This window comes from Pimephales promelas, chromosome 23 (assembly GCF_988280905.1).
Source record: "Pimephales promelas chromosome 23, fPimPro1.hap1.1, whole genome shotgun sequence".
NCBI lineage: Eukaryota > Metazoa > Chordata > Actinopteri > Cypriniformes > Leuciscidae > Pimephales > Pimephales promelas.
In genome coordinates, this window is record NC_142791.1 from 23,143,772 (window position 1) to 23,171,131 (window position 27,360).

At 37.5% G+C, this 27,360-nt stretch overlaps 4 protein-coding genes and 1 long non-coding RNA gene across 8 annotated transcripts in view; 2 read left to right on the forward strand and 3 right to left on the reverse strand.

Moving 5' to 3' along the window:
* Positions 1–222: 222 nt before the first annotated feature.
* Positions 223–7,880, reverse strand: acads (acyl-CoA dehydrogenase short chain). The gene is made up of 10 exons (XM_039677182.2): positions 7,787–7,880; positions 6,322–6,485; positions 6,078–6,227; positions 4,909–5,020; positions 4,607–4,758; positions 4,229–4,399; positions 2,444–2,581; positions 2,277–2,372; positions 1,088–1,144; positions 223–783 (listed from the first exon to the last, which is right to left on the reverse strand). Exons 1-10 carry the CDS (start codon positions 7,878–7,880, stop codon positions 631–633), a joined length of 1,287 nt encoding a protein of 428 aa, XP_039533116.2. The 3' UTR covers positions 223–630.
* Positions 7,308–18,196, forward strand: cryba4 (crystallin, beta A4). Of its 4 annotated transcripts, none has more exons than XM_089126188.1 (6): positions 7,360–7,499; positions 14,500–14,543; positions 14,791–14,909; positions 17,464–17,605; positions 17,741–17,883; positions 17,973–18,196. In XM_089126188.1, the coding sequence occupies exons 2-6, from the start codon at positions 14,505–14,507 to the stop codon at positions 18,118–18,120; spliced, it is 591 nt and encodes a 196-aa protein (XP_088982314.1). In that variant the 5' UTR covers positions 7,360–7,499; positions 14,500–14,504; the 3' UTR covers positions 18,121–18,196. The 4 variants fall into 4 exon arrangements, with proteins under 4 accessions (XP_088982312.1, XP_088982314.1, XP_088982313.1 ...); XM_089126187.1 differs by having other exon boundaries at positions 7,365–7,499; positions 14,497–14,543; XM_039677184.2 differs by lacking the exon at positions 7,360–7,499 and adding an exon at positions 14,199–14,236 and having other exon boundaries at positions 14,497–14,543.
* On the reverse strand, positions 9,133–10,739 carry crybb1 (crystallin, beta B1). The gene is made up of 5 exons (XM_039677183.2): positions 10,571–10,739; positions 10,067–10,185; positions 9,740–9,872; positions 9,517–9,659; positions 9,133–9,432 (listed from the first exon to the last, which is right to left on the reverse strand). The coding sequence occupies exons 1-5, from the start codon at positions 10,694–10,696 to the stop codon at positions 9,255–9,257; spliced, it is 699 nt and encodes a 232-aa protein (XP_039533117.2). The 5' UTR covers positions 10,697–10,739; the 3' UTR covers positions 9,133–9,254.
* A 1,750-nt stretch (positions 18,197–19,946) lies between the features above and the next one.
* On the reverse strand, positions 19,947–21,087 carry LOC120477652 (uncharacterized). Its single transcript, XR_005622440.2, has 2 exons — positions 20,635–21,087; positions 19,947–20,109 (listed from the first exon to the last, which is right to left on the reverse strand). It is a non-coding gene; the product is annotated as an uncharacterized LOC120477652 (long non-coding RNA).
* Positions 21,088–22,166: 1,079 nt separating this feature from the next.
* grk3 (G protein-coupled receptor kinase 3) overlaps positions 22,167–27,360 on the forward strand; it is a 70,960-nt gene continuing 65,766 nt past the window's right edge. The window contains exon 1 of the mRNA XM_039677307.2: positions 22,167–24,244. Coding sequence (XP_039533241.1) covers positions 24,132–24,244 — 113 coding nt within the window. The 5' untranslated portion in view covers positions 22,167–24,131. The remainder of the gene's footprint in view (positions 24,245–27,360) is intronic.

Below are 27,360 nucleotides of genomic sequence, written 5' to 3' on the forward strand. Positions count from 1 at the left end.
AATCATGTGATCAAATGCTAGTTCTCAGTTCTCAAACAAGAAAAGGCAAACCAGAAGCATTTTCGCTAATGATCTCAAGACTTTTGTATCTTGAACATGTTTCAAAATCCTTAAACTGTGTCCCATGTCATGAATAATTGACCTAGAAACATGAGTAAAAAACAAATAGTAGGGAATTCACTGCAGAGGAAAATTTGCTGTCACAATAAAAACTTCAGATAATTTGAAGTAATAAAATTTTATATTATTATTTATTTTAAAATGCATAACAAATACATCCAACCCTTTATGTACAATCAGATATGCATTTCAATAAATTCCCACAGAAATCAGCAAAGTTCTTTAGGTCAAACTGAAGTTAGTCCATGTCTGGTGCTCTAGTATGATTCAATGCAAAAGATCCAGACACTCTACTGCACTCTTGTGGCACAAACAAGAAAATGCACTTTAAACAGTCGTATGTCACTCAGGATCAGATAGAGCAACATCAATACAAGCGTTCCTTCATTCAGTGCTGGCCAATCACAGTAATACAGTTCTGAGATCTGTGAGAGACCAGATCAACCAATCCAGGCACTGTAACGTAACAGCAGTGTTTTGCAGAGCGAGTTGGCGTGGACATCAGCTCTCCTACTGTTGATATTCTTTGAGAACGCCGTTTGCAATGACTAATCTCTGGATCTCACTGGTGCCTTCATAGATTTCTGTGATGCGGGCGTCTCGGTAGTGTCTCTCAGCAGGCATGTCTGTGACGTAACCCATTCCGCCCAGCACCTGGATGGCCTTCGCATTTAAACAAAATACTGAGGTTACTCGACCTATGATTTGTCAATATTTCTTGCTTTAGAAATAAAAATATATACAATCAGGGCTTGCGAAACTTTATTCTAGTGGTAAAATCTAGTGTTTTTTTTAAGTTACTAGCCACTTAGCATCATCACTGGCCACAGTTTTGACATCGATACCATAGGGAAAGACGGCCATATGGATATTTTTAATATTATCTCATAAGTTGGCTGCAGGAATATTAGGCTGCTGTCACTTTAAGAACTGACGCACTGATCCAATAACATTTCTGTACGATTACCTGATGGGAGACAAATGTAGCAGCTTCAGATGCAGCCAGTTTAGCCATGGCAGCTTCCTGGAGAACAAAGAAACACATACAGTACATATATATAAGCTAGATTTTTAACAGTGGGGAGTTTCTTACGTGATCTCTAGGGTATTAAGTGTGTCAAGTATAAACTATTAGCACATTTACCATGAATTTTAAAGGAGAACTCCGGCGCAAAATGAACCTTTGGTCTAATTACACATTGTTACCTAGGCAACCGTTATCTGAGATTTGTTTTCATGATTGCAGAATGTAAATAGTTTTATCTATAAAAAACAGTTCAGCCTATAACGCTACTATAACGGTAGTATATAGGGCATAGAGTAATGACAAATAAAAATCGCTTGTTATTACCACTAACAAGGCTCAAAATAGCCCCACACTAACACGACAGCATAACAAGGGTCCCTACATTCAAACCGAAGCATTGAGAACTTTGTCAGTGTCCATACAGTTTAATAAGAAGATATTTTATACACGCAGTAAACTTTGCGAATACAGGAAGAAGCCATCTTTGAAAAATAGTCTCTACCAGTCGATCTACGAACGCCGATCCAAGTGCGCTGGAGAGATGTGAATAAGGTGATAAGGTGAGCGCGAACAGTAGGCTACGTGTACATATTGAAGACAAGTAAACGGTTCGTGTTTGTGTTTCTTCTGGAAACAACGGATCATATGAGATTCTGCACAGTTCAGCGCACTTGGATCGGCGTTCGTAGATCGACTGGTAGAGACTATTTTTCAAAGATGGCTTCTTCCTGTATTCGCGAAGTTGACTGTGTGTATAAAATATCTTCTTATTAAACTGTATGGACAATGACAAAGTTCTCAATGCTTCGGTTTGAATGTAGGGACCCTTATTATGCTGTCGTGTTAGTGTGGGGCTATTTTGAGCCGTGTTAGTGGTAATAACAAGCGAATTTTATTTGTCATTACTCTATGCCCTATATACTAGCGTTATAGGCTAAACTGTTTTTAGAGATAAAACTATTTACATTCGGCAATCATGAAAACAAATCTCGTATAACGGTTGACTAGGTACCAATGTGTAATTAGACCAAAGGTTCATTTTGCGCCGGAGTTCTCCTTTAAGTATAAACTATCAGCACATTTACTATGAATTTTACAATAGTTTCTTTTTATGAGAAGACACACTAACCTTAGTAAAAGGTTTCTTTGCATCCCGCAGCATCGCAGCTCTCCAGGTGAGAAGACGAGCACTTTCTGTGGCCAAGGCCATGTCGGCCAGTTTAAACTGAAAGAGGCATTTATAGATCATCCCAAGTGAAAAATGAAAACGCTCAACTTTTCCACTTCCTTCCTTACCTGTATTGCCTGCAGTTTTCCGATCGGAGCGCCGAAAGCCGTTCTTTTATGAGCGTAATCAGCCGCACAGTCCAGCGCTGCCTGCGCGATCCCAAGAGCCTGTGCCGCGATACCAAGCCGCCCGCTGTCCAGAGTTTGCTGTCGGAGAAGCCATTAGATGTGAAACAAGTAAACAAAGCAAAGAGAATGCAATTGTGAAAGTGCTTTATAGAGCTGCACGATTCTGGATAAACTGAGAATCACGTTTTTTTTATTTATTTAATTTTTTTATATAACAGAGATAACGATTTTCCCGCAACAGATAACTAAACAAAATAATCTGTGATTTATACTTAACTAGAGGTTCTGGAGAAATGTTAATTGCCGCAGTTTCTTTAAAATGCATAATTAATCTGAATTCGTTTTTTTTAATGAATGATTCAATGACTCGCTCAAAAATACTTTTGAACAGTCTGTTGAATGAATGATTCAATGACAAATGTTTTAAAAGTCACTTGTCGCCAACTACTGGCGTAATGCAATTAATACAATTGTTATTTGAAGCGCTATGGTACTTTCTAAAGGGGATTTGCTCTATTTTGATCTCTTTCCTATACGTCAGTGTTTATATCCGAACTTTTATCCCAGTTCTTCTGTGATGATATGAATATTTGTAACACATAAATAACCGTATGGTTGAAAAGACACCAGCTCTCTCTGTAGCACCAACACAGATCTGAATACTCCGGTGTGATTTTGTCAAAGGTTTAATAGACACAGGTGAATAGTTGTCATTTACGATTAATGATTAATCATGCAGCTCTAGTGCTTTAGATTTATAACTTGCCTACAATTAAATGGTTTCATTTGCAGTAAATTATAGAAGCATTTTAAAGGGATACTCCACCTCTGGAAAGATGAATGTGTATTTAAGATGGCTCATTTATGCAGAAGAAATGTGAAATTATTTTTGAATTTGCAGCTTTCTAGACTAAAAAAAGCCAGAAAATGTATTTTTGGCTTATGTGGATGAAAGACCACAACTCCCAGAATGCACTTGCTACAGAGCGCAGTGGTTAAACAACAAGTCTAGGCTACTAGTGAGTCTCCGTGGCGAGTCTGCCCGAAAATGTGTTTCGAGATCGCCCAAAATGTCCGGGATTCGGCTTTTGCGTTCTACAGTCGTCATTCATCATGTTTACTGTGGCGAGCAGGACGAGTGAGGGCCGTGATCAACCGATCACTTGTTTAGCGTTCATGTAAACACTACATTCAGATTCACCAATCGGAATGAATTCAGTTAGATTGAAACAAAAGCTGTGCATGTAAACAATGAATGGCGTCTGCAGAAAGCAAAAGCTGAATCCCGGACATCGGAAAAAGAGGATGGTAACCCCGACTACTCCGCTTTCTCCACAGAACAAGAGTCTGCTAGCTTCGCTTCCAAAAAAAGATGGCTGACACAATGTGTTCTTTCTGTGAGTGAGATCCCACCCTCTATGGGCGGGTTGAAAACATGCAGGACAGACCCAACTACTGACTGTAGTCTTTAGCCTTTGGCCAAAAAAGATTTATGTATTTTTTGTCTGGAAAAAAATCCTCCGATGACGCAAAAATCGTCATTTTGCATCATCGGAGAAAAAAAATACATAAATCTCTCGTCTCAGGGGGATATGAGGGTGGAAAGCATGGTAAATCGAAAATACTATAGGTTTTCTACAAATACAATGCTTAATCTAAATCCTGAAGTATCCCTTTAAGTTTGAATCATTTTTACATATAGGAGAAAAACACACAAAATCATACCATTGCAATTTTAAAGCCCATTCCTCGCTCTCCCAGCATGTTGCCGAGTGGGACGCGGCAGTCTTCCAGAATGATATTGGCAGTAGATGAAGCTCGAATTCCCAGTTTGTCTTCTTTCTTCCCTAAAGACAACCCCGGATGAGGCATCGGCACTAGGAAGGCACTAATTCCCTGTCCCATGTAGAATAAAAAAACATTACTATACTGAAATAGTTGTAAATATATATCTTATTTGAATATTTCCCCCCATATTCACCCCTTGAATACCAAATCAAATGGCTATTCACATTTTCTTGAAATTTAAGAAAACATTAATTACAATTATACTGTGTAATGAATCTTTTTTCAGATTGGTTCATTCATCATTGCAACTAGCACCTTGTGTTTTAGGCTCTTGTCTGTTGTGGCAAAAACGACGGTGGCGGAGGCGTCCCAGCAGTTGGTTATCCAGGCTTTGGTTCCGTTCAGAATCCACTCGTCTCCCTCCTGCCGTGCCAGTGTTGATGCTGCACCTGCATCGCTGCCGTTTCCTTTATAGCAAAAAAGACCAAAAACACGTCTTTAACATTTTATACCACACAAAGTTGAAATCACTGATGTTACCGTAAACATGTCAACTCTATGGATCTATAGATAGTGTGGGACCTTTTCAGAGCTCACGGAAATGCAGTCGTATTTACCTGGTTCACTCAGAGCGAAACAGCCCACTTTTTCCCCCGTGGTGAAGGGCGTAATCCACTGCTTTTTCTGTTCTTCTGTGCCAAATTTCAGAAGTGGACCTAGGTACAGTGACTAAAAACAAATATTTGCTACATTTATGATGTTAGCAGTGAAGCTTAAGGACATTTTTAAAACGGAAAATATATTTAGTTTGAACTTTGTTTCAAGTGACAAAATATATAACAATCCACCCCCAATAATATGTTTTGCAACTACCCAAAACGAATTTAAAGATTGGAATTAATATATATTTCATGTGTTTGTCTTTTAACCAAAGACTTACAGGCAACCTTTAATGTTAAGAAAAAAAATCACATAATTGTTCACATTATTGCAGCACTTCTCTTCCCAACTCTGTTTAGTTGCCGTCTCTTTGACGCCCCCGCCTTCAGAAAAGCACAACATGCTCTGATTGGTCGGCTGGACCAGTGTGTTGTGATTGGTCTAGAGCCCGACCGATAAAGGATTTTGAAGGCCGATATCGATACAAATATTTTGGGGTTTTAAAATCCGATATATCGGCCGATATTTTATTTATTTATTTATTTTAAACTGGACATGATAGTCACAAATTTTGCCATGCTTATTTGAGTTGAGAGAACTGATGGGGATGTTCTTTTAATTGTTATTCAAGCAATATATGTATCGTGACCAACTCAACGTGTGTTGCCAACAGGAACGGTGTAGAGTGCCCTCTGGTGGACAAACTATACAACTCCAACACATGGTTCAAGCGTGTTTCGTCCGTTTTAATTTTATTTTTGAAATATTCATTTATCGGCCATTATAAATGCCGATACCGATAGTTTGGAGAATGCCTAATATCGGCCGATAATATCGGTCTGCCGATATATATATCGGTCTGGCTCTAGATTGGTCAACCGCTTCCAGCATTTCAGGAATCTCCCGCCCCTTACCACAACCCCGAGTTTCAACACACTACTAACCAAATCAACCAGGCCTCATCCCCTAATTTTGCATTTGCCTTGGGCGGGAATTATTTAAATGAGGAATATTGTGACGTGTTTTGGTACTTTTAGCCATGTATTCGAACAAACTACTCAGTTTTTCAGAAACTTTGTAGTAGCGTAGTAAAGTATGTGTCTGGCGCAAGTAAAAGGCAACTCACATTATTCACACTGACGATTACTCCGGTCGAGGCACATCCTCTGCTGAGCTCCTCCACTGCGATACAGTACGCGAGATAATCCATCCCAGCTCCACCCAGACTCTCAGGCACCTCTATAGCCATGACACCCATCGCTCCGAGTTCTTGAACCTACACCGGTCAAAATCAACCACAATCATCCTCATATGCTCATATCACGAGGCAATGACTATTCTATTGTATCCATGGCGGAGGTTTCTTTCACCTGCTTGGCTGGGAACACGTGATCTTTGTCCAGCTGGGCAGCGATGGGCGTTAGTTCCTTTTGAGCGTAGTCCCTACATGTCTGCCTCATCATCTGGTGCAGCTCTGGCAGCTCCGCCAACTGGGTCAAACAGCGAACACCATGGCCTACCACCATGCCAAGAGCTGGTGGATAAAGAAAGCGGGATGGTATCAGCATGTATACTGTATGAATTTTTAAAAGGACAATGAAAAACATATGAACTATATATATATTAACATATGCTACATGGATTAACTTGCATAAATTACACCCTTCCACCTTGTTTTGCAATGCAGAAATAAGCTATGTTCTGTAAAGTTTTGTGGACTTCTGCTTCATTAGCCACTATATATATATATATGAACCAAGGGAGTCAGTACCTCAAAAAAAAAATGGATGGGAAAATTATACATATTTTCACAAACAAAACAGCTTGATGACTTCTGATCCGAAAATAATTTGAATAAGCTTATCAGTTCACAATTAAAATATACTTGTTTAAATTGTTACAGCCTTTATTTTTTATTTTGGAATAAGTGTAAAACTGCTTGAAACACTAACTTGAGAATTATACTTGGTTTTAATAAATAGAACATTAATAAATAAAATGTTATGTAAACCTCCAAAATAGAATATTTTTTATGTAATGTAAGGTAATATTTAACCCGGGAAATGCAACAACATTAGGCGTAACTAGGACATGTATTTATATTTGATTTATATATAAAAAAAAAAGTACAAAATAAAAGCTGTAAGGACTTTGCCGCCTCATTTCAGAACACCACTGCACGCGCATGCGCGCATGCGCAGAACCTGTAGAATAAAAGTAGGTGAAAGATCATGGAGTGTCAACGCACTGTATTTAATGTTAAAAAGAGCTTTAAAGTGTAGTGTTGTGCTTATGTACATGGTTAAATCATTTCATATAACAAATCGAAGTGCACAATAAGTGATTTTTTTTTTTGCCTGGACCGTGAGTTACATTTATTATGAAATTTAAATGAGACACAGTCAGCTGTCAGGGTAAAGATTAAATCCATAAATGACAATAACCATCCAAAATAACAACGAACACCTAAATCTACCATTTCATATGTAATATAACCGTGTTCATGCCTATCATGGAGAAGCCATTTCAAGTGAATTCTAATAATAAGGTAAGCACATGATGTTCTTATTCTTTTCAATGACTAACGTTAAAGTCCTAGCCAAAAACGCGACATATACAGGAATCATCCTATGTTCATATTTATTCAGTTTCCAAAAGAGATTCAGACACAGTCAGATGTTTGTGCACTTTGTGCTTCTTAGAATGATTTTGCACTGTTCCCTTAAATAGGCAGCTGCAAATACATCCAGCGGTATATTACATGCAGACAAAGTCGCTTATGAGCTGTGATGACACTGGTGTAAACATGCAGTAATAATCAGTAACTCTACTGACCTCTCCGTGCTTTGAAAAGCGCCGCCATCTTGGCTCTTAAAGGTCTCGCTCTCGTAACAGCAAACAGGAAGCTGTTTGCTAGCGGTCGTATCATGTGATCATGACGTTACACCGATGTTATTATTTTAATTTTAAAATTATTTTATGAATGTATATGCATTCAAAATGTGTAAGTAAATTAAGTTTTCAAAGCAGCGAAATCCTAGTAAAATATTGCAACACTAATGCACAATAATCATGCATCAGACCAAATTATTTAATTGCGTTTAAATTCAATTTAAATTTTACATGATTATTTTATTTATTTATATTTTATAGAACTAAGTAAAATAAGTTTCACTCTTTATTATGATGAAGCAGTGAAATCTCAGAGCAAATTTCAATGAATAAACAGCTTATATATAATATATATATATATATATATATATATATATATATATATATATATATATATATATATATATATATATATATATATATACATACACACACATATACATATTTGTGCAAATTGCAGTATTTACATGGCACTTCAACTTATCATGATTTGAGTTTATTCATTTATAATATTTATAATTTACATAATAATGTTAATTTATTTTATTTGAAATGTCTAAATAAAATTTAAAATAAAATGTAAATGTACAAATTTTAAAGTTTATAATACAATGTTTTAAATAAATGTATATCTGATTTATTATTTATATATACTAGGGCTGTCAAACGATTAATCATGATTAATCGCATCCAAAATAAAAGTTTGTGCTTACATAATACATGTGGGTGCACTGTATATAATTATTTTATATATATATATATATTAATACACACACATGCATGTATATTTAAGAACAAAATATTATTTACATATAAAATATTTATATTTATAATATAAATTATATATAAATCTATATACAGTATATACATAAAAATATTTCTTAAATATATACAAGCATGTGTGTGTATTTATATATATATATATATAAAATAATTATACACAGTGCACCCATATATTATGTAAACACAAACTTTTACATTTGAACATATTATTAACCCTATATTATATATTGTATTTGAATGATGGAATATGTTTTCCATGCGATTTTATTTGATTGTTTGTTTGTTTTTACACAAAATAGCTTCAATAGCAAAAAATTTGAATATTAACATTTCCCCTAAGAAATCGTTGTTTTTTTTAGCCTAATGAATAGTGTATTTGTATTGCGTTCTTTAATGTTACTGATTAGACAAGTCAAGTGACATAGAAGACAAGTCAGCTTTTCTTGTTTTTCCAAAACATGTTTATTATTGGCATCATAAAAAGTCAGTTAGATGTCCTGGACCATTTGAATGAATCTGTTCTGGGGTGGGAGAAGTCAGAGAAAAGGGGTGGGGGGGTGGGGGTAAGGGGATAAAAAGTGCCACAAGAAGGCTAGTTGCTCTGCTGCAAGAGTGCAGCGAGGTGAGTTCACTGTTTAGCGGCGGTCAGATTGAAGCAGCCGCGCTGGTGGAACTGCATGTCCCTCACACGGCGCATGGACTGAATCTGAGGCTGGAAGGCGCAAAACTCGTTGTAGTGTCTGTAGTCTCCGCACTCAAACAGATACTGGTATCCTCTGTAGCCGGGGTACTGGTATCCCACCCAACTTTAAAAAGAAGACCAGAGTGGTTCAGAATGCGTGAAAGATGGGATATTATTGCTGTTTGGTTCGTTTTGACGTGATACTCACGCTCCGCCGGGGACCCTCACGCTGCCCACTCTGTCGCAGAAGCCATGCGCCCACAGGGTTGGCACGTCATCCTCCTGGATCTCCATCTTGTTGCCCTTGAAGTCGGACAGCTCAAACAGGCAGATCTTGTGCTCCATGGGGTCCTGTGGGGGTTAGGACCAATTAGAAGCATGCGTTTGAATTCACTTATATAGCGTAAAGGAGCAGTTGCAAAGTGTCCTACCATGCGAATGGGTCTGATGGACATGAGACAATCACTGCGGTAGCTGTTTGACCAGGTGTCCCAGCGAGGATACTCGCCCTTCTCCAGGATGAACATCTCGCCACGGAAGTTAGTCTGCTCGAAGGCAACAAAGCTGAAGACATGCACATCATGGAGAGATGTGTACCAGACAGTGGATGAGGGGGGGGAAAAGGGATGACAGCATGAGTTTGGAGGGGAACGGATGGTACCAACTAAATAAACTTGCTATCTCAATGATCCTAAAATAACACCGATGTATGCTTTTCTCATCCACATTAGACACAATCCATTGGTTCAGTGACTTACGGGCCGCACTCGACAATGATACTGCGGACTCTGTCCATTCCGCGTTCACAAACGTTCGTGCACTCATTCTGGACCTCCATCATCCTGCCCTGGAAGTTCTCCTGGTCGAACAGGAAGATCTGCAAGAGAAGTAGATGTTGACCATGAGCAGGTTTCCCACTTACTTTCTTAATTTCACTATTGACTTCATGGATAGTGAACCTTTTTGGGAACCATCTTAAAAGAACCATTTTTCTTTAGCGTGAAGAACATTTAAATAATCTTAAGAACGTTTCCATGGAGGCTAAATGTTCTAAATGGAACTTTCTACGCAATTAAGAACTTTCATTTTTAAGACTCCTGAGGAATCTCCAAAGAACAGTTCTTAAAAGAACATTTTAAAAAATCTAAAGAATCATTTTTTGGAATGGATGTTAAAGGGTCTCCATATGCTAATCCCAACATTACTTGGTGGTTTGTCTGCCCAAATCCAGTCCTTCAAACCAGCTGAACGCAGGTACTTACTTTGTAGTTCCCCGTGAATCCGGGGTCTCCGGTCTTGGGGAGCTTGCAGATGCCCGCAGTGGCGGGAGCTCCCTTGTCCTTGGCATCACTGCCCTGGCTGGAGGCGGACTTGGTGGTCTGAGACATGGTGATGGGGTTCAAGAACGTCTGTGGGAGAAAGAGCAAAAGGTTGGAAAGGTCATGAGGCTTGAAATTGTTGCACATGCTCCAAAATATCCATCAGGGCTGGTGTTGTGGGACAGGGGTTGTATGTTAGGGATGGTAGGGTTTGGGCTTTGCATTTAAAATGGCTGCTTTCATTCCCACAAAAAAAACCCCAAAAAAACAGAGCAATAAGTGAATCCAGGGCAATTCCCTATGCTACATCCATGAGATAATAGTGAAGGGACTCCCAGCTGTAGCTGTATCCACTTGACCTGGGCTCTTACCTGCTTGAGTACAGCTGTGCTGGGATGGCTGGCTCGTGCTGGCCCCCTCTGACCAGTGCTCTAACTTTTATACCCTGGCAAGGGGAGCACAGAGACGCTCGGCGTACAATAGAAACACGTCGTCATCAGAGTTTGCCCGTGCCAAAGCCGCAGGGTCATCGCATAGCCCAGAAGGCTCTCTGTCAATGGAAAGCCCTGACAATAGCACTTTCCCCTTTAGCCTGCACTCCATGCTACAGGCTACATATGGACGAAACGTATACACACACAGGTCAGAGGTCACGTGATGCTAATCCACTCTACTCTGCTCTATGACTCTGATGTGATGTTTGCATCAGAGTTACACTCTTATTTCAAATGCAGCTATGTTGGAGAACAACAAATTCGACATATGAGTTAATATAATAATATGATATTTATTTAAATTTTAAGTACAATTGTTATTTTCATATTTTTCATTGATTTTGTTACATATATATACGTATATATATATAAAAACCAAACCAATGAAAAATATGAATTAATAATTGTGTAAAAAAAAACAAATTATTAAAATGATGTATTAGTATGGATGTAGTATATATATATATATATATATATAACACAATGTATTATCTTTAATACACTTAATATTAATATTATTATTACTAATTATATTTATTATTTTTATTATTATTATTACTAATTATTATTATTATTATTATTATTATTATTAATACTAATTATTATTACTATTGGAATACTATTGTCCATAAGAAAAGAAATGTCTAAATACCATATCGATAAAGATCTGTATACCAGTTAAAAAAAATGAGATCTTAAGCCTAAATGAGAAAATGAGAAACTGAATGATTGGGAATTACGGAAGCGTATTGCATTCACTTGAAGAAAAATAGTCTACTCTTTTTTTCTGAATTAACAAGTTAATTATCTCACAATTCCGAGAATTTTTCAAGGAAAAAAGTTTTTTTTTCTGTTTTCCTGAATTAACGAGCTAATTATCTCAATAGAATAAAAGAATTACGAGAATTTTTCATGGAAAAAAGGTTGTTTTTTCTGTTTTTCTGAATTAAAGAGTTAATTATCTCAGAATTACGAGATAATTTTTAATGGAAAAAGTTTTTGCTCATTTTTTTAATTAATCAGTTAATTATCTCAGAATTACGAGATATTTTTTCTTGGAAAAAACATTTTTGCTCTGTTTTTCTGAATTAACGAGTTAATTATCTCAGAATTACGAGAATTTTTCATGGAAAAACGTTTTATGGAAATAACTCTCAAATGTTTGATTATCTCAAAAAATAAGTAACTCATATGAGTAACTCATTAATTCATAAAAACAGAGGGAAAAAAAATTTCAAGAAAAATATGTCATAATTCTGAGATAATGAACTTGTTAATTCAGAAAAACAGAGCAAAAACTCTTTTTAAATTAAAAATCGTCGCGTAATTCTGAGTAAATGAACTCTGTTAAATCAGAAAAAAACAGAGTAGATTTTGTTTCCTTAAGTGAATGCAATACGCTTCCTTAGTTTCTCATGATTTCTTAGGATTAATATTACATGTTAAATGGCATTTTTCAATCCCTGTGTCTTTAAATGTAGTATATGTGTTAGCAGATGCAGAGTGAGCTTGTTACGCAACATGGACTTCCACAGAATCTCACTGGCACTCTTTGAACCTGCGCTGTGAGATTTACGGCTACAATCTTCTGAAATGAATGCTGCAATAGCCCTGAAACAACTGCAATATCTCTCCTTACTGACTCTCTGAATGATTAGAAATAAGCGTTGAAAAATAGGAGCAGCCTACGAACCCTAACATGATTTAGCTTTATAGAAGGCTTTTACTGTTTTTATCTATCTTCATTTATATACCGGTAGTAAATGTTGTTGTTTTCGAACTTGACCTGCATTTTTTTAAATGTGATATACACAAATAAAAATTTTAGGTTTTTTTTGTTTTTTTGAAGAGTTGTTTTGTCACAGTCATATTTTTTGTTTCATTTGACATGATTAAATGATTATGATTATTAAATGACAAATGATTAAATGCCAGAATTTCTGTGTTATACTGCATAAAAACAATGGAAATGCCAGTTATAATAACAAATATAATGACAAAAAAGAGATAAATGCGACAAATAATATTGCAATACCATACACTATCATTCTAAATCATGTGTTTTTATATACAGCAAGGATGCATTAAATTCATCAATAGTGCAGTAAAGACATTTATAACGTCACAAAAGGTTTATATTTCAAATAAATGCAGTTTTAAGCTGTTTTTAACATCAGAATAAGAAAAGTTTCTTGAGCCGCAGATCTCCATATTAGAATGATTTCTGAAGGACCGTGTGACACTGAAGACTACAAATTCAGCTTTGACCATAATAAATTACAGTTTAAAATATATTTAAATAGAAATTAATTATTATAAATTGAAATATTTTTGAACAAATAAATGCATGCTTGGTGAGCATAAGAAAATTATAACATTAAATACATTAAAAAATCTTACCGAAATCTTATCATTTGCAAGTGAAAATGCAAAGCTTTTGTAAAATGCATTAGATTTCGATTTTTCACCTAAAAAGAAAAAGCTAGAATTTTAATAGGATTGATGCATAATCATCTTCAGCATGTTTAATTTTTCAATGTTTTTTTTTTTGTTTTAAAGTGTGTAAATAGCTTTCCACCCACTTTTTTAACTATGTGAAATTGTTAAAAATTATAGGGACCAAAGTTCATTTTTCCCCCTCCACATATTCAAAGGATATCTATTTGTCTATATATAGATAATTTTAATTTCTTTTATTACTGTAAGTGCATGACATCTTCATAGCATGACTGTAGACATGCAGTGACCTCCCCTGCCATCAGTCGTTCTTTTTAACGCATTCACCAAGCCAAAACGAGAGCATCATAATTGATGAGACCAAGACCACCACATCTCTCCCTGAGCACGACACCGTCTCAGATCCGTATGATCTGTATGTGTTTGGGTGTCCAGTCCTGGGCGCAGAGATTGGCCCTGTGGGGATAGTGTGGCGTTTGCACTTCTCCAGCTGTATAGATTTAACCCCTCCTTTGTCAGCTGGACAATGGCAGGCCCCTCCCTCGCTGCTGACCCGGGGCTTTTACTGGGCCCTTTGCCAGGGGAGGCTTTAAAAGGGTAGATGCACATGCCCAGCTTTCACTCTCACATCAGGACGTCCCAAGGGCATCGAAGCGAGGTGAGTTCTTCTCCGCTACGGGCCCGTTGTCTGTCCCCCTACATCCCTCATACGTTCACACCGCCACCGCCGAACGCATTTGCTCCGATAACTAGAGAATGAGTCAGTAGTCACATAGTCAACTTCTGCTCAAAAATCTCATTTAGCCAGTCATCTGCATTCTGAGCATGTTTTGTGGGTTTGAGGTATGATTTTGCCATTTGTTGGACTTTAGTGTAGGTTATTGAAGTGCTTGTACAAACTTGCTCTTTGTTTTCTAGCAGACGAGATGACTCACCATTGCACCAAGTTCTCTGGCCATTGGAAGGTACGCTTGACACAGTGCTGTCACCCATCAGGATCTGCAAAACAAGATTTCCCTTTCCAAATAATCACATACAAGTCTGAATAGATTGGATAATGATTGCAAGGAATGCTGTTGTCTGGAAGGTTTTGCTGTAATTCGCCAGTATAATTCTTGATATGAACTTTTATAGTAGTTCTCATCCCATTTGGTCTTTCCCCCAACATTGTGCCCTTCAAATCTTTAAGATTTCCCAACCTCTGTTTTCCAGATCATCGTGTACGACGAGGAGTGCTTCCAGGGCCGTCACCATGAGTTCACCTCAGAGTGCTGCAATGTCATGGAGTTCGGTTTCGAGTCCGTGCGCTCATTGAGAGTGGAGAGCGGAGCGTGAGTGTTTTCTCCAAAGTCTTTGTTCCATTATAGTTCCAGAGGTTTGTGCCAATTATTTAGACTTAACTGTGACTTCGGATCTGGGAAGAACCCAGCAAACAAATTTAGGTCCTGGGAACGTTCTGGGAACGTTAGTTTTTGGTTCCCAGAACGTTCCTAGAACTTTCCCTTAAAGGGATACTCCACTTTTTTTGGAAATAGGCTCATTTTACCACTCCCCCAGAGTTAAACAGTTGGGGTTTACCGTTTTCGAATGTATTCAGCCGATATTTTTTGTTATTTAGTAGAATATCAGTAACCAGACAGTTTTTGGTCTCATTGACTTCCATAGTATATTTTTTTCCTACTATGGAAGTCAATGAGACCAGAAACTGTCTGATTACTGATATTCTTCTAAATATCAGAAAATCGGCTCAATGGATTTGAAAACGGTAAACTCTGGGGGAGTGGTAAAATAAGCCTATTTCCAAAAAAAGTGGTGTATCCCTTTAAGGTTAAGGGAACGTTCCCGGAACATTCTCCTTAGGTTATAAAATGGAACCTAAAAATAACCTACATGGAACGTTCCTATAACGTTCTTGTTTGGTTCCCAAAAAAATAACTTCATGGTACCCTTCGGGAATGTTAGGGGAACGTTCTGTGTTTGCTGGGAAGGATCACCCAAACCACACTGTAAAAAAATATTGATGGTTTAACTTAAAAAAGTAAGTAACCTTGTTGCCTTAAAATTTTAAGTTCATTGAACTGGAAAATGTGAGTTAATACAGTGAAGGAGATTAATTTAACCACCAGAAACTCAAAATTATATGTTATCTGAACTAAATAAATTATTTAAGTTGATTTGACAAAAGAAACAATGTTGTGATTACTACACTGTAAAAAAATATTGCTGGTTTAACTTGAAAAATTAAGTAACCTGGGTTGCCTTCAAATTTTAAGTTGATTGAACTGGAAAAAGTGAGTTAATATGAAGTAGATTAATTTAACCATCAGAAAATCAAAATAATACGTTATCTCAACTAAATAAATTATTATAAAGTTGATTTGACAAAAGAAAATATGTTGTGATAACAAATCTTGAAAATATTTTTTACAGTGCATGATTTGATCCTTCACACACACGAAAAACAGCTCGCTTTGTCTTTTTGTGAGTAAAAAAATATTTTCATGATTTGTAATCACATTTTTTCTTTTGTCAAATCAACTTAAATAATTTATGTAGTTCAGATAACATCATATTTTGAGTTTCTGATGATTAAATCAATCTCCTCCTTCATTGTATTAACTCAATTTTTCCATTTCAATGAACTTAATTTTTTTAAGTTAAACCAACAATATTTTTTTAAAGTGTGTGCAGAACTCACTGTTATGATGCTGGAGAGTTGCTAGGTGGTTGCTAATGTGTTGCTATGCATTTGATACTATTAGTTGTAAATAGTGCATGCTAGGGAGATTTGCTACCATATTCTCAGTGGTTTCTTAGTCAAAAAAGACCAATTCTCTAAATTTGGCTCAGATCTCACCCTAGCTTATCATTCATGTTGTATAACAAACAGTGCTAAGTGCCAGATGTTTAATATCTATGGTTAATGGTTTGTTAAAATCGCTAACTATGAGTAACATTAATAGTGATTCTAGGTCAGCGGGGGTTTGTTTCACAACCGTGTCCTTATTTCATGTGGCATTTCTTTGAGCAGAGAGGTCACTTTCAGAAGGACAGTATGAAATGAAGTGTCCATGGGCCTATCCGTGTGCCGCAAGTGTTATTTTACACCGATGGTGATGTGAATAGAAAACATTTTGTCTTTGCACTGAGCACTTTGCACTTTTTTCGCCTCTGGTAAAAAAAATAAAAAAAATTGTAAGAGATCTTTGGAAGCTTCTCTCCTTGTTGAATTTTAGTGCACAGTAACTAAGTTTTACAAAAAAAATGCCACGACAGGCTTCTATTTCAAAATATCATGTTTACTTTGCATTCCCGTTTATTTTTATATCTAAAATTTTTATTCAGTTTTAGTAAGTGTGTTTTGTGCTTTCATCATTTTCTTAGTCTTTTAATATTTCTATTAAGGCAGAATTTCTATTTTTTCATATAATATGCCTAGACTCTAAAAATGCTGGGTTGTTTTAACCCAATTTTGGTTAAAATATGGACAAACCCAGCCATTGGGTTACATTTTTAAATGACATTTTTAACCCAATGGCTGTGTTTGACCATATTTGACCCAAAATTGGGTTAAAACAACCCAGCATTTTTTAGAGTGTATATGTATTTACATGTTTAGCTTTATTTCAGTTAACGAACAGTATTTTTAATAGCTGTAGTTAATGGCAACACTACAGTGTCATTGTTACATATGTTACAATAAATGCAGTAAATTATGCATAATTACATGCAACTAACCCCAAACCAAACCCTAATCCTACCTTAACCCTATATTATAATTACTTAATAATACTGAGCACTTAAATTAGACACCTTTAATTAAAACTGTAGTAAACCACTAAAGTTCTGCCAAAGCTCCTGTTTTCACCGTGCGTTTCTCTTCAGGTGGGTGGGCTACGAGCACGGCTCTTACCAGGGTCAGCAGTTTGTGCTGGAGCGTGGAGAGTACCCTCAGTGCGATGCCTTCGGGGGAAGCAATGCTTACCACATCGAGAGAATGACCTCCTTTAGACCCATTTCCTGTGCTGTAAGTTCACTTAAACCATATCATACATAAATGACCCTACCTGCCATTTTGCATGGGTTTTCTATAACAATATCCTCATTTATTGCAAAAAATTGCTCCATTTCATTACGGTATGTTTGATATGACTGTACCCAGAACCACAGGGAGTGCAGAATGACTATCTATGAGATGGAGAACTTCCTGGGCCGCAAGGGAGAGCTCAGTGACGATTACCCTTCTCTTCAGGCCATGGGATGGTGCAACAACGAAGTGGGTTCTCTGCGTGTTCAGTCCGGAGCGTGAGTATCTGCATGGCGTCTTCTATTTTCCCCCCTCAATGCTTCCATTTCATGCTTTGTTTGTTCACCGCTATCTCTGCATGCGACAGGTTTGTGTGCTACCAGTTCCCTGGTTATCGTGGATACCAGTATATCATGGAGTGCGACCGCCACTGTGGGGAGTACAAACACTTCAAGGAGTTCGGCTCCCATTCCCAGACCCCTCAGATCCAGTCCATCCGCCGTATCCAGCAGTAACGGATTTCTCCTTGACCCAAAAACTCTCATGCCCCTTTCTGCCCGATGCTAAATAAACTGTCTTTCTTAAACCTCACTGACCTCCTGTTATAGATCTGTGTCCAAAAATAAATAAATAAATAAATAAAACAGTAGATAGCATTTGCTGAAACCTCAAAGCAACAGTGAGGCTTTTTGGACACTTAAAAAGAATAATATATGGTGTGCCTTTTATTACAAATTGTTTGAAACGGGTATTGTGAAGAATGTAGTCTCTGTGAAAATGCACTTTCACCCTTTTCCCGCCAGATGGAGCAATAAACCTACAAACATGCCTACAAACCAAATGAGTACAAATAAGGCAGGCATGCAATAAAAAATAATCAGTTTTAACGAGAAACCAAATTTTATTTAGCACGAAAACAGTCCATATCATGGCTTAGCGTGTACCTTAAAATTACTCTTGTTTTTAAATCATTAAATCATATGAGCAGGAATTGAAATAAGACACCCAAACAAAAAAAACAAACCCGTATTTTTTTTCTAGATGCAGTGTTGATAAAAGAGGTGGGATGTGCTTACACAACGATTTTATTTAGATAACATGGCGGAGCCAGCGAAGACACAAGGGCTGCGTTCCAAACCGCATACTCAATGAGTAGGTACTTAATTTCAATAAGTACTTACTCATCGAGCGCTAAAAGAGTAGGTACTTTATAGCCAAATCTCGTTGAGTATGAATGCGAACCGGACATCTGCCATGTTGACGTTATCATGTGACCTACTACGCGTTATCACAAGCGCAACACCTTCATGCAATTAAAAAAAATATGAACGATACGTTTAATTAATCTACCTATAAATATCTTGATATTGATGAAACTTGCTCATTTTGTTGTGGTATTGTTGAAGAAACAGCTGCCTATTTATTTTGTGAATACATTTAGGGTTGATTTAAGTTGTTATATTTTAAACCCTACTAATGTGAACAACAGTGTTATTCTAACGATATTTTTTTTTATTAAGAAACCCCAAAATCATCATCTCTTGATTATGTTGTTAATTTCTTTATTTTATACCCAAAAAGTTTCTCCTCTTTTTCTTCATGAATTTACCTCGTTTCATCCCTCAGATATAACAACAACTTTTTTATGTATTATAAAGAACTAAAATGAAGATATTTAGCCTTTTTTATTGTTCTTATTTCCTGTGTATAAATATAATTTTATGTCATATTATGATGTACACAAACCAATGATCTTTATATTTTCTGTTTTGTCACTATGATTGTTACATAAACTATAGTATCTTTCCATGATCTTGCATATAATAAGTTTAAATTATATGAGCGACAGGTGCTCTAAGACTTCATAACATCAGTAACTTGACAGCACAACCTAGAACAGCGTTTGTAATGTGTGCACAAAGGAGACGGGCAGCTGCTTGAAGATCTCTTTTGGAGGAAACTGTTGATTTTATACTCAAAAAATGTAAGTATCACTGCTTAAAAAATTAATATTACCTCAGAATGAATTTCATTGTTAGCCCACCCCAAAACTTAAACAAAATAATAATATTAAATGCTGACCAATACTTGTATAACTTTTTATATACTAAAAATATAATTTAATAAAACAAGCAAAATGTAATTTGTTTTGTAATATGACAGTAATGCATGAATTCATTTATATTGCTAAATGCAGTGAAACATCTCAATTGTCAGTCAATCGATGAATTAATGCATAAATTAATTACATTTTATATACTGACAACAATAAGAAACATGAATAAATGAGTAAAAGAACAAATAAAAGTAACCATCACAATAAACAAATGCATTATACAAGTCAACACATGAAACAGCTTTATTCAAACTACAAGCATGTATTTACAGGCACTGAACCCCAAACCCTACTGCCGACTCAACACAGCGGTTCCTATTCATTGATGACAGCATTCAGCATCATGAGCCTCTCTCCACTGGATAAACACACGCGTGTTCTCCTGTCCCTGTAACATACAAGATTCACATTACGAGCTCAACACTGCATTTACATGCTGAGGTTGATGTGTTAACTCACTTTTAATCCAACTTAAATGTTCCTCAATATATCAACACCAATAAGGGACAAATTAAATATATATCATGTTTAGTTACTTTATAGATGTTTTTATTGACAGCACATAATTTGTCTAATGTAAGCAGTGTTGACAACAGAATTATCCTACATAATAGCACACACATGTATTTTTCATGTTGGGATGTGCTCACCTGCAATACTTATACAATATTTTCCTTCCTGATCTAAATAGACATTTTAAATAAGCGTATTTAAGATGTATGGTTATGTAAATACACGTTGGAAACGTAACTTTACGGTTACTGGAGCTCCCCTGTTAGCTATACATAATAAAACATGTGTTTACAGCAAAATCACAACTATACTATACTGTCTAACTCCTTTAGACGTTCAACAGTTAAAACGTTTACTCTATAGTAGTTTAACACATACGATTTAAACCGTATTTACTCACATTTGAAAACCCCCGCGTCGCTTATCTCCGCGATGTTGATATTGACGTATCATCTCTTCTTCTTCTTCTTCTTCTGTGATTTTTATTGGCAGTTTGCAAGCTATGTGCATTGACGTATCCTCTCGCGTGGCCTCCTGGGATAGATGAGTATCATGAGTAGCCGTGGAAAAGCACTCAAAAATCTGGGCGGAAGCAGTAAGCCATCCGGGAACTTCTCGCCTACTCTTTTTATGAAAACTGATGTTTGGAACGTACTGCTTCCTTCACGTACTGTTTTCGCCTACTATATAGTAGGAAAGTAGGCATATTGGAACGCACTTAAGTCCGAATCTCGCGACAATTACTACGTCACCCAGGTAATTCTCGCCTACTCTTTTGGATTCATTCATACTTTTTTGCTCGCCTACTCTTTTTCCCATACTAAATAGTAGGGAAGTATGCGGTTTGGAACGCAGCCAAGACTTTCCTACTATGATGTAGCCATGGGTCATGAATATTAATTACGTAATGTGACGTGCGTCAGTAGGCCCATCTGATTTGCTGAAAGTTGCGTGGGCGCTATTCAGACAACGAATTAAAAAGTCCTTTTATGGAGAAGGCTTGACTTATGAATATTAATGATATACCGTGAATGGGCGCTTCAGGAAGGTTACTAAGCAACGTCAGCAGAATCAATTTAATATGCATAACTCTAGCCTTCGCCGTAGTAGGATTTAAAGTTTTGCTTTTTTTGTGTGTGTGTGCTTTCGCTTTTATTTAAAGAGAGAGAGGGCTATATATTGCGTAAATTAAGAGTTGATAGAAATGTGAAAAAAGAGAAATAAGACTAAATGTATTGAAACAACAATTCTGACATAGCCTATATTTCAGCATGATAAAATGTAGCCCACAGTCTATAGCAAAGTTGACCCTTTTCACAGACTGTGATGACTCACGGTAAATCCTGCAAAGTTTTTTTTTTTTTAAAGTTTAAGTTTAAAAAACAAATATTAAATGTATGTAGGTTTATGACACTATTCTTTGTATTATATTATATTTGTATCAAATTACAAGAAACTAGCTATTGACCCTTTTCACATTTCCGGGTTTCTCGTAAGCGGAAGTCATCATAGTTAAGTAAACTTCCATAGCTGTGAATGAGAGAGTACATTAAATATATATTTTTGTAGTGTTCCTTTTCGCATTTGCTTGAATACCAAAAGAAAAACTCCACAATAGTATTTTCACAACTTACAAAAGAGCAAAAATTAGAGAGAGATTGATAACGGCAGTCGGAAGAGAGAAAGATTTCCACTTTTTGCTGTCCATCACTCCCATTGCTGCTGTATTAGAAACACCCTCACAGCAGCTTTAACACGTTTTTGGTAATTTGACACAAAGTATAGCGATATACCATTAAAATGCGTCACCAAAGTCTGTAAAAAAAGGTCAGTTGGGCAATTTCGCATCCTTCTTCACTGGAATTCGGCTACGCCTCCAGTTCCAGTTCCAGTTCCGTGTTTTCAACACCAGCTCCGGGTTTTGCGTCGAACCGCTGGGAGGAAGTGCAGCTCTCAGAAGAGCCTGAATTTCACTTCACGACGCGCCGTGGGGCTCAGCTCACACACAAGCACTAAAACTAGAAAATAGTCGTATATTCCCATCTGGATTAACCTCGAGAGGAACTCTTTCCCGGAGGGTCTGAGTGGAATCGGACTGGAGTGTTTTATGTGGACGAATACTGTGGTTTTGTTGAGCGATGTCGGAAGAGATGAAGACTTGGATCTGCGACCCAAACACGGATGGAAAAGAAAAGAGTGGTTTCTTTCGGCAGTAACATCAAAAATTCAAAATTAGATATCGTTTGGAGAAAAGTACATTTAAAACCCCAGACCGAAGCGTATTGGGATTAAAAGTCACGTCGTGTTGTTGTTGTTGTTTTTCTGCGAAACTCGGTAGTTTCGTCCTTATAAGCTTGAGTTTGAGACGCACAAGATCTCGCGCAGAGATTTCAGGGTGAGCTCTTTATTTTGGAGTTTTTCTTTATTCATTTTCTTTATATATCCCTGGCTTGCTGTTTCATCGGACCACGTTTTGTGACACCATCGCGATTTTTTTTGTTTTTTTTTTTTTAGAAAAAGGAAACTCGGATTGCTTTCGTTCACATTTGCTTATTTCCTTTTCTAGCGCCCCCTCTCATCTGTAGGTTACAGAGTAGAGCAACATCTCAGTCGTTCTTGCTCTCATTTTAGAAATAAATGGACGAGTAAGCAAATCCAGTTAAGTAGGAAAAACTGTCTGCATTGAACCACACAAGGCAATGGACTTGCCACATCAAAACACAACTAGTTTAATGTTGTCTCTTTAATTGGCTTGTGAGATCAAGACAACCAACTTGGATCAGCAAGAGAAGTGACTGACAGGCAGATCTCGACCATCGTACTACAAAAATGGGGATTTGTATGTGATATTACCAGGATATTTACATATATATGCATTTGCTGTTTAGATCTTGAATGCTTTTAGTCTCGCGTTTGTGGATATTCAGGAAACAATCCAGCCCGTGTCGCACTGAAAGCCATTATTTACGTTTCTCTAACCATTGGGCTTTCCACCATCTTTACGCCTTTTAAGAAGAGGAGGATACATATTAACCTTATTATATGCGGTCCGTTTGTTTGCTGTCGTTAAATGTGATCAAACAGGGAAATATTGGCGTCCATTTTCATTCCTTATTGTGTTTTGCAGCGAGCTGGCTTGCTTATTTTAACACCCTAATGATATCGTCTTGTCCGCTCGTTTACGACTTATTTTCTATATCTTGTTGGTTTTAACCGGATTGCATGGTCGTTTTGATTAGAGGATCATCTTGGGGATTTATTTCATAAGACACTGACGGGCCAGCGTGTATGTATTTGTAGTTAACCCGCTACTGCCGTTATTTCCATCCATCTGAATGGACGGTTGCTCAAATTAACTTGCATGTCATTTTTAACGGTCGTTATACCGGCAGGTCTGTTGTTCGCGTTAAACTCCCCTAAAGGATGAGTGCTGGATGGGGGCATCTGCAGGCTAAAATCGCTATTATCGTTATCACCATCTAGAATTATTTCTGGAGATGATGACATACACATGTTTTCTTCATCTTTGAAACAAGAAGCCATTTCTGCAATTCCACTGGACCTGAGGGTGACGTTGCTTCATAGATAAGCACCCTATAGAATTTCCACTCCGAGTGGATTTTTTTCTCCCCCGTGTATTTTCAGCCACGATGGTTTATTTCTGAGAGCATTTTTTGTGCTTTGGAAACACGATAATTAAGCAACTGGGGCTGGAATAGATGTTCGCGCCTCTCTCGCGCACCATCATCCTCATCATCACCACCACAGCTCCCGCGCTCGTCTCGTGCTGTTGATTCCGCCCGCGCGCGAGCGCGCAACATCATCGTTCCCTCACGTTCTCCCTCACTGCTGGTTCTGGTACCGTTAGCGAGTCGGTTCGACCCAGAGGGCTCGAAGATGGCGGACCTCGAAGCGGTTCTCGCCGATGTCAGTTACCTGATGGCGATGGAGAAGAGCAAATCTACTCCAGCGGCCCGGGCGAGCAAGAAAATCATCCTTCCCGAACCCAGGTAAGCGCTACGAGTCTGTCTGACAGTTAATTCAAGCATGATATATTATAATCTTTTATCGTGAAGAGGTGGGTTGACGTGTCAACATATTGGGTTATTCATTTCCCCAGTATTTTGACTGAATATTCGTGTAGTTTGACGTTAAATAAGCGTTAGAAATTCTGTAACCATTTAGTAATGGCCTCTCTTGTACACTTGGGGTTTGCCGTTTACTTATTGCTTTCGCTTACAAAAAAGTGTCATGGCATTTTCGGACAAGCTACTCGTTTATTTGTTGGTATACTTTATAAATACCATATTATTTAAATACTTTAGAATGCCAAGCAAAAACGATGGTATGAATAGTATAAATAGGCCTGTTCTGAGTCCAGCACTTTATCATGGTAACACCACAGTGCTTATTTCTTAGCGTTGGCAGGTAAGGCTGGATCAATCCTAATTATTAGGGGTTTCTTGTGTTAAAAAGCCTATGTCACACATTTTGTGCTGTGTTTAGTGTTTTCGAGGTTGTTCAGCAGTTACTGAGGCCTGTTGTGAAAATTCCCCTGTGTGAATCAATGGTTCTTATCACCTGTAGATTTGCACCAGGTTGAGGGTGATATTCACTGTAAAAACAGGTCGAAATTCTGGCATTGGCTTCGCATTTGGACTTGCATACTCAAGGCATACAAATGCCCTTTTGTTTTTGTTTTTTGTGTGACTGTTTTAATTTGTTATACCTTGGAAACGTAAAATATATCTATTGTAAGGGAGTAAATGTTCAGATGATTAATGTTTCTCATATCTCGTACCAGTTAACATTCAGTCTGCTAATATTTTCCATTTGATTAATCTTACAAACAACCCACAGATTATTGAATTATTTCATGTACATAAACCATGTAAGATTAACTAGGAATTCAACAACACTTGCCCAACAGGCCCTGTTTACAGCTGGTCCATGTTCCAGGCAACCTGTAACCCTTGTTTTTCCAACCTTATACCTGTGTGAAAGTGCACTGTAATGGCAGTCACGGCAGTACGACCCGTGAACTCGTACTAGATCCATGTACTCCCAGTTACAAGCTCTGACTTCACATAGCCCACAAAACCATACAAAACAACAATGGCAGAGGCCCTACGGATGTAGTGTTTCTGTAGGTGGTACATGGTGAGAATACTTTAGGACCGTATAATATTAACTAGTTTTTTCAGTCCATTGTGTGGATAAATTACCAAATACATTTCCAAATTTCCAAATAAAGTAAAATAAAAAGGTTTAACAGCTTATCTTGTCTTATGCGCCATTTTTCCTCCTCAATTTCCCTCAAATAAACAAGTAGTAAGCACCTTTGGCGACAGAAATTATTACAAATGCGCATAACCCCGTAAGGTCTGCCATGCTGGTTTGTTTATATCTAGCTACCGCAATTCTAACCGGCCTGGAATGCTACAAAGTCGTGAGTCGTGGTTTGAAGTTGTGAATTAAGTGCTCAAAATCTTGCCTGGAACGCAGCATAAGATGCAGCATGTATCACAAGCTGACATCACTAAATACAGGTGTAAACGGGGTGTAGAACGTTTTAAGCTTGTTCACTTTCAACCACTTGCAGAGGTAGTCAAACGTATTGGTCGAATGTTGTGTTCAAACAGCCTCAAAAGACCACCAACTCTCGGCCTACTGACCTAAAGCATAAACATTATGCGTAGCGCCAAGTTTGTTTTGAAGAGGAAAAATGTACCCAGGATAATCAGAGCTCCAAGCTGTGACACTTTTTCCTTCTGGTGCGACTACATTTTGTTAAGTTCGCACTGGTGCTACTACCATGTTGCCCAAGTGGTGAGAGCTACAAATTTTGTTATATATGAACATAAAATGGTGAAAAAAAAACAGCGCTACTAGTTTGAGCTGCGCTGCATGGACCGTTTATCAGCCTAGAGAAGTAATAGACAGCGCAGCGTGAGCTCCAACGGTTTTACACGCAGACCAATCTTTGATCACACGTCAGCGCTTTGAGATCCACTGAAAAAGTGCTGTTTTTCCAGCACTTCAAAGCTCTAAATATCATCCAATTGTAATGTTACTCCTAATGTGATGATTTGTAAAAAATTTAAATTATAAAAAAAAAAATAACACTTCGTGACAAACATAATGTTTCATCTACAAACAGTAGATGGTGGCAAATGAGCAATTTTTGACTGAGCCATTTCCACTCCCTAATGGAGAATAGCGCGTCAGGCGTGAATGATTTCAGTATTAAGTTAATGCAAAGATGCGTTACGCGCGTAAAAAATTCCTGCGGCGCGGTAGACGCGAATATGCCTCATTCGCGCGTTAATTTTGCGCGAATTGAGTATCTGGCACTTTACGTGCGAATGATTCAGTTGACATGAATTCGCGCCTGCCGCCCGAGTTGAAAAATCTGAACTTTAGCGTCAAATTCACGCCATGTTAACCAATCAGGAGCCTAGCTGCTTGCTCACGTGGTGAAGTATCTGGATGCTTCAATAAATTATTTTGTAATATGACTAAATGCATTTGGTTGGTTCTAATGCACAAGAAAGCAATATTTTATCACTCAAAACTTTATTTCAATATACGAGACATGTTCATTTTGTATTGAATGTTATTTATGAAGTATTATTATGATGTAAAGACAACCAACATACATGTGCATAAGTTCTTGTCTGGACGTGAGAGAGAAAAAAACAGAACAGGTTAATAACTTTTGGAGGCTGGCTCTCTTTATCATCAAAACAAAAATAAATTCCAGATTAGATGGATGAGGGCGAGGGTGATCCTCGCTCCGACGCGGGACAACAGGTCATCAAACTGAACGCGGGACAGGCTGAAGTACCACTAACAGCGGCCGTCATCCAGCGCAGCCCCTGGAGCGAGCAAATGGTGAAATTCGCCAAACGATTCGCCTCTGAAGGGTCCGGTGGACACAAATACGGCGACGATGATCCCCACGCTGCTATTCTGCTCTCCAGAGCAAATACAAGAGCGGTGACTCTCTCGATGAATGCTCGGTCAACATAATAATAAAATAATAATAAAAAAGGCCGCCAATGGATTTCGATTCTGACAGTTTCACTCTTGATGTGCGAATTAACAAGTGGTCAAGCGTCAAACT

Bases quoted from the DNA above. Each gene is read 5' to 3' on its own strand.
- cryba4 (XM_089126186.1), top strand. From the start codon at position 7,455: ATGCCTATCATGGAGAAGCCATTTCAAGTGAATTCTAATAATAAG. The intron at 14,910-17,463 runs GTGAGTGTTTTC...GTTTCTCTTCAG, and splicing joins TTGAGAGTGGAGAGCGGAGC to GTGGGTGGGCTACGAGCACG. The intron at 17,884-17,972 runs GTGAGTATCTGC...TGCATGCGACAG, and splicing joins CTGCGTGTTCAGTCCGGAGC to GTTTGTGTGCTACCAGTTCC.
- acads (XM_039677182.2), bottom strand. From the start codon at position 7,880: ATGATACGACCGCTAGCAAACAGCTTCCTGTTTGCTGTTACGAGAGCG. The intron at 5,021-6,077 runs GTGAGTTGCCTT...ATTTGTTTTTAG, and splicing joins TAATCGTCAGTGTGAATAAT to TCACTGTACCTAGGTCCACT. The intron at 2,373-2,443 runs GTAAGGAAGGAA...TGCCTCTTTCAG, and splicing joins GAAAACTGCAGGCAATACAG to TTTAAACTGGCCGACATGGC.
- crybb1 (XM_039677183.2), bottom strand. From the start codon at position 10,696: ATGTCTCAGACCACCAAGTCCGCCTCCAGCCAGGGCAGTGATGCCAAG. The intron at 10,186-10,570 runs GTAAGTACCTGC...CTTCTCTTGCAG, and splicing joins GATTCACGGGGAACTACAAA to ATCTTCCTGTTCGACCAGGA. The intron at 9,660-9,739 runs GTAGGACACTTT...TAACCCCCACAG, and splicing joins CCATCAGACCCATTCGCATG to GACCCCATGGAGCACAAGAT.